General features: G+C 36.8%; 1 protein-coding gene and 1 pseudogene across 1 annotated transcript; both read right to left on the minus strand.

Moving 5' to 3' along the window:
- Positions 1-2,649: 2,649 nt before the first annotated feature.
- LOC113329009 lies at positions 2,650-5,867 on the minus strand (annotated as a pseudogene).
- LOC113329008 lies at positions 5,545-6,425 on the minus strand. The gene has a single exon (XM_026575980.1). It carries the CDS (start codon positions 6,349-6,351, stop codon positions 5,746-5,748), a length of 606 nt encoding a protein of 201 aa, XP_026431765.1. The 5' UTR covers positions 6,352-6,425; the 3' UTR covers positions 5,545-5,745.
- Between the last annotated feature and the right edge of the window lie 386 nt (positions 6,426-6,811).

Below are 6,811 nucleotides of genomic sequence, written 5' to 3' on the forward strand. Positions count from 1 at the left end.
ACAAACCCTTCTTTATCGTAACGGCCAAAGCCCATCTCTAATTCGAATCAATACCATCTTCATCTTCTCAATCTTCTCCATACCCTAACTGTAGTTTCAGAACACCACTCTCCACATCTCAACCCCCATCTTCTAAATCTTGATACATCCACAATATCTTCTGGATTGCAATACAGATTCAGATTAGAATCGAAATTCCTTGCTGCTGTAATTTTTTTTCCTGTTCATCTGCAACCCTAACCATCACAGAAAACCATCAATTCATCATATCAATCTTCATAGCAGCAACGGACTTAAAACCCCCGTCGATCTCATAGCATATTAATTACCAGCAACAAAAAAATATTCTCTTCAATCATCACCAGATTCGGCAACAGCTTCAACTATCTTTCTGCAACAACACAACCGTAGCTCCATCGACCTCAAATAATCGCTCTTCTCGATCTGATTCAAGTGTTGATGAAGATCTGCAGTTGGGAGGAAGAAGAAAAACGAATTGAAGAAGTAGTTTCTTCTTGAAAAAAGTAAAACAGAATTTTATAAATTATGGGTTTTGGAATAATTTTTTCCCCAAAAATGGGGGCGCGCCTGAAGTTTTCTGTCCGTGGGTTTGTCAGTGGAAAAATCTGAGAGAATGAGTCTCACTGTAGTTTTCACCTGGCTAAAAGCCCCAAAATTCATTTTCTTCACTACCTATTTTAATTGAGCTGAAAAAATAAGCCCAAATAATAGCCTTAAGCCACCCCAAAAGCCCACAAGCCACTCCCAAGTTAATTTTCCAGCTGTGAAAACTACGGTCACACCCATTTTTCATTCTTTTTCCACTGTCAAACCCACCGTCCCAAATGTTCACGGGCGCACCCATTTTCTTTCACAAATTTTTTCTCACGCCCAGAATTTATAAAATTATATTTTGGTATTTGTTTTAACCGAGCTACTTCTCAATTCTTCTTCTTCCTCTCAACTCTAATGAAACACCAAAAGAATTCGCAGACGTATCACTGAAGCCTGCTCTAAATTGGAGAGATCATATGAAAATCTTCATCAGTGATGGTGTAATTATGGCTTAACAAGGAGAGATGTGAAATTGGTAAGATTTCTTATCTAGATCTCTTGATAAAAAAGTAAATTTCAGATTTGATGGATGAAATTGGGGTTGAGGTCTCTATATGATTTCCGCCTCAAAACAAAGTTACATCAAGGATCAACCTTAAAAGGATGAACCCCCTTCTCTTTCCTTGATTTTTCTTTTGAAGTAGTCAGATCTGGTGATTTTTGAAGACAAATTTTAGAAAAAATATTTCATGAAAACCCAGATCTTGTTTTACATCAAAATTTGATTTTCTCTCAAAACAAATTTCAATTAGAGATTTATGATTAGCCAAACTGGATTTACAAACCCGTGTATTTAATCTCAGAAAAACTTAGATATTGAGATTTGCAAATTTACCCAGAATAACGGAAAATCTGAAATTTTCGGTAGCTTGCACGTTTGTTTTTTTCATTTTTTTTTATAAAATATGCAATATGCAATGCAAGTACTATTCAACTATCAATACATGACTCACGAGACTTCATAAATGATTCTTTAGGATGGGGTGCGCTCCTTCGTTAATGTTGTGCAGGTGCTGTTACAAGACCATTACCACTCTGGCATCATCAAATACAGCTCTCGGTTCATCATTATTCGAGGAAATGCAGTGAATAGTATTTCAATGGAATTATCGTCCAACCATAATTAGCTACCTGCAGCTAATGTGAGGATCTGAAATATCAAGTTAGAATTTAATTATTAGCTATCAATAAGCAGCGTGTACTTCTTTTGGTTGTCTTTAATTAAGCATGTAGGCGGTGTCTACTGGACATCGTTGATTAGTCTCTGCACACTATTTGTATCGACGTATCGATTGAGACTGATATGTACTACGTACTGTGTGTTGTTGCAATGTTTTTCAAGTTAAGAATTTGGATGAGTCATATTCTTAATTAATCTTGGTTCAGTGACGTTTGGGTCAGTTAATATGTCCAAAATTTTGTTGTGTGTCTAAAGAAATGATTGCATGATTTGTCTTGCAGATACAAAAGTGACTACATAATCTATCATGCAGCTGAAAAAATGGTTGCATAACCTATTATACATCTACAAAAGTTGTTGCATAACTTGTTATGCAGTCGAGGAAATGGTTGCATAGCACGTTATGCAGCAACTTTTTTTGTTAATATTGAAACTAACAAAAAAAAAAGACCGCATAACTTGTCATGCACCAATAATAATATCTGCATAACATGTTATGCAGTTGTGAAAATCGATGCATTCGAAAATATGGCCGCATAATGCATTATACATCGAGAAAATTGATGCATAACCTGTTATGCATTGGAAAATATGGCTGCGTAATGGGTGTCAAAGAAATAATTATGGGTGTCACGGTGCCCAAAATTAATTATGGGCCTGACAATGATAATTTTTTTTTTTTTGGGTCTCACCCTAATTTTCCCTTTCCAGTTGGTTCCGCCACTGCAGTGAGCCCCTTGAGAATTTAGCAGGGGCGGTCTACTAGGGTTCTGTCGGGCCCATGGTAATTGAGTCACACGGAATTATTCACGGTGGATAAACCATTTTCGTTCAAGGAGACAAAAAAAGCCCACTGCATTCAAGATGTCGCTTAGGAAAAACACACTTGCATGGATTGGATTGTACATAAGAAAAGACATAAGAAAAAACAATCCACAATTAAATTTGATCGCCCTTTAATACCTGTAATAGTTATAAGATTTGCAGAAGCTGCCTCGCTCCGTGGAAATGAATCTGGTTGTGCTGCAGGTTTTCTTGGAGGAGGAAGAGTTGTAATTTGGTCTATCACTTGCCAATTCCTGCACACACTTGGATACATCAAAAAATCCCTGCTACGAAACTGATTCATAATGTAGGATCGATAAACGATTCCAGTTGATCTTCATTCCATAATTGCCATGCCTAGCAATGCTACCACTTGATTAGAAACTAACAACAGTGGCGAAGATTGTACATTACTTGCAAAGGTACTTGGGAGGAAAAAAAATGTAATGCGCACGCTACTTACATGTCCCAACAGGCTCAATGACACGCTTTGTTCCAATTTCTGCTTCACTTTGATAATAAACAAGATCTTTTACTTACAATGTCCCAACAACCCTTCCAGTCCTTGGTGTTCATTACATCCAAATATCCTATACATGCCAAAGTCTGAAATTTTCGGGTTCAGGACTTCATGCTATAGAATGTTACTAACTTTAAGATGTCCATGAGGGCTAGGAGTTTACCTTTTGGTGGTTCTGATTCACAATGAAAAACACGATTCATATGTACACATAGAGACACAAATTACAGAGAAGTTTTGTGCAAAGAACCAAATCAAAAAGGAAAGCGTAAAAGTCAACAGCCTAAAATTCTAACTAGATTCCCGTGTTGGGCTTTTGTTTTCACTGCTCTTTCTTGTCCTCTCAGTAACTTTGACAGCCGCTAGCCCGCTACTGTACCAAGCACATTGGCGCTGCTACAATCGATTGTTGCCATTGCAAGCTCCTCAAATTGACTAAAATATGGATAGTTCCATCACTGGCATCTAATATATTTGAGTACTGTAGTACTGCTCTATGTATCTGAGAATCCTGATATCTATCATCACTACGCACAAAGTATATTGCAACACCCTGCAGATACAACCGATACAAGACCATTATTTAAATAAGAAAAACCCTGCAGATAACAACCGATAACCGACCATTATTTAAATGAGAAAGACGGAAACTTATTGTCTGCAAACGAGAATCCAACAACAACCGAGTGTTTAGTCCCAAACAAGTTGGCGTTTGAAAATCAAAGAGAGATAATTACCTTGCACCCAAAACGACAAGACCAACCAATCCGATGAATGTAAAGTTCACACTTGTTTGTAAGGTCATAAATGGTGACCAACAATACCTAAAAAGCATAAGTGGTAGGAATTAGCAGAAGAATGAGAATCAAGTGAAGCAATTCTGTCTGCAAAAGCAATTGCTTAACGTAAAATATCCGTAGGATTTATTATTTGATATATCTGTACAAGTTACAATGAGAAAAGACCATGGAAAGGTTTGCAACCGAACATCATGCTTTCCAAGTCTAACTGTCTAACCATGGAAGGTTTGCAATCAAACATCCTAACTGTCTAATCATCTAAAACTGTTTAGATACACTAAATTGTTGGACAGAAATTGTTAATGGAGAACCAACAGGGGGGTTGCGGTGCATAAGATTTTCTTACATGACCATAACTGTACGCCACATACAACTGTACCATAATTTCCACATACTTACAAATGGATTTTAGTAGTTCAAATCAATAGACCCACAAATTTTAAAAGATGGTAAATATAATACGGACCCAAAATGTATAATCAAATAAACTAGAATTGCTTAATTAGACAAACCAAATCCAAACTGAAAGACTCACCTGTTAAACATCAATCCTACAAGCCCATACATCTGCTATTAACAGAACACGGTTGTCCCCTGATGTGAACTCTTTCATGATTGCATCTCGCTCCTTCTGAGGCATGTCTCCATGTATTGCAGAGACTGTGAAGTTATAGCTGAGCATCTTCTCAGTTAACCAATCAACCTGTTCAAGGGGAAATGAAACTAGCATATAATAACTACGGAACTCTACAAGGTATCGTGATAAACTTCACAGCAAGGAAGTGCCCAGTATAAGATTAACTTGTAGGAATGCTAGATCTTTGGCACCGATCATTTAATATGAATCAATGTATGTGATTTAATGTTGTTGTACGAGTAGTAGTCATAAATTCATAACCTCCATCAAATGAGAGATAATCAAAACTGAGAAAAAAATGTCTTCTCTATCTGGTGTTATCTCTATGTAATCTGTTTCTCTTAATCTTTAGTATAATTATCTTATGCAATGCACAGAACCAAGTGACTGACACCAGTATGATCATCAGACATGAAAAATGGTGGCGGAAATAGGTACCGACTATTAAGATAACGCTGCCCTAAGAAATTGTTTACATCCTAGATATTACTAGTTGGTGCCCAGTGGTGGAGCAGATTCAGAGCATTTCATACCCTACATAAACATACACCAAAACACAGACATCCATTACCTTCCTCTTCATGTTACAGAAAATAACAGCTTCAGTGATCGTCAAAGTATCATAAAGATGGCACAAAGTATTGACGGCACCAAAAAATTGTTTGATACCCTGAGATACCAAATCAAAAGATATATGAATAAATAACCAAATAATTAACACACCGTTATAATATCCCAAACATGTATCGGAAGCATAACTAAGATAACCACAGCCTACCTTACTCCAGTAACATTTTATACTGAAAGGGATTTGGCCCATATGAATTCTAGTTTTCCCATCACCGCACGGCTGAGCATATTATACCCTATTCACAGGAGCACCAATCAAACAAATACTCAACAGTGTAGGTTCATAGTAACATCTTCTTCTAAGTTAAATTTCATAAATTAAGCAAACAAAACAAATTTCCACAGAAACTCGAAACCTTCTCCATTGTCATTGATGTAAAAACTACAGAAATTTATACCCCAAAAATCACAAAAGAGCTACACATTTCTTATTAGAATATAAACCCACGATTCTAACAACATTACTAACTCAATTAAAATCAAAACAAAACAAAGTGAAATTGAAATTGAACCACTCACTAGCTGAAATTGAATCCCATCAAGTCCCCCATCTAGTACCCTTCTTCTCAATCTCACCTTTACTCTTCAAAAAAGCTCTTAACCCCAAAACTTTAACATTCTTCCTCTTCATCAATAACTCTTTCAATGTCTTCTTTGGCCTCATCACTCTCCCACCTTTCCCTTTCCCTCCTCCTTTATCACCACCACCACCTTTCTTTCCTTTCTCATTCCCACCTTTGATAGTATGCCCATGAAAAGTTCTCGTTGGTGCAAACTCCCCCAATTTATGACCAACCATTCTTTCATTAACAGATCTGATAATATGATCTTTACCATTATGAATAGCCACTGTCATTCCTACCATACATGGTGTGATTGTTGTTGCTCTTGCCCATGTTACAATCACCGCTCTTACATTGTTATCATCTCCTCCTCCTGCTGCTCCTTTGTTTGGGAGATTACTGGTTGAAAATCTTCTTTGATGAAGAAAACCTGAACTGGGTTCAATCAGATCTTGTTGTTTGATTATTGATGATGAAATTACTTTGTTTGATGATATTGAATTGATGGTGGTTGATTGATTAAACCCTAGTTTTGATTTGATTAGTGATGAGAAAAGATGGTTTTTTAGATTCTTTGCCATTGTTGACGAAACCCTAGGTTCTGTGAAGAAAATGATTTTGGGCGAGTGGCTCTGTTACACATAGGACAAATGGAGTGGACTAATTTGGTCGGGTTCTGGATACCAGGATTTATACCGAACTATGGCCCAAAACATTTCTAATAGCAATTTCTTTTCCCTTCATTTTTGTCTTTTTGACTTTAAAAGTTAAAATTTTATTGAAAAGAAAAAGGAAAACAAAATGGGAGACGCCTAGGCAATATAAATGGGGAGACTACAGTTCACTCCTACTCAATCTGTCAAGCAGCAGATGAAGCATCCGCTTCTCTCTTTTCTTTCTCCCCTCTCAGAGGCGATTTCAGGCGGCAAACGTAAAAACTGCTCAGATTTGTTTGGGTCTTCACGGATTTAAGTAGATCAGAGCATTAACAGTATTAGTTTAGCTAGTTCTTCATCTTTAGGTTAATTTCAGTAGATTTAT

Source organism: Papaver somniferum, unplaced genomic scaffold, assembly GCF_003573695.1.
Source record: "Papaver somniferum cultivar HN1 unplaced genomic scaffold, ASM357369v1 unplaced-scaffold_115, whole genome shotgun sequence".
In the NCBI taxonomy this organism is placed as follows: Eukaryota; Viridiplantae; Streptophyta; class Magnoliopsida; order Ranunculales; family Papaveraceae; genus Papaver; species Papaver somniferum.

Coding starts and splice junctions, on each gene's coding strand:
- LOC113329008 (XM_026575980.1), bottom strand. CDS start 6,351: ATGGCAAAGAATCTAAAAAACCATCTTTTCTCATCACTAATCAAATCA.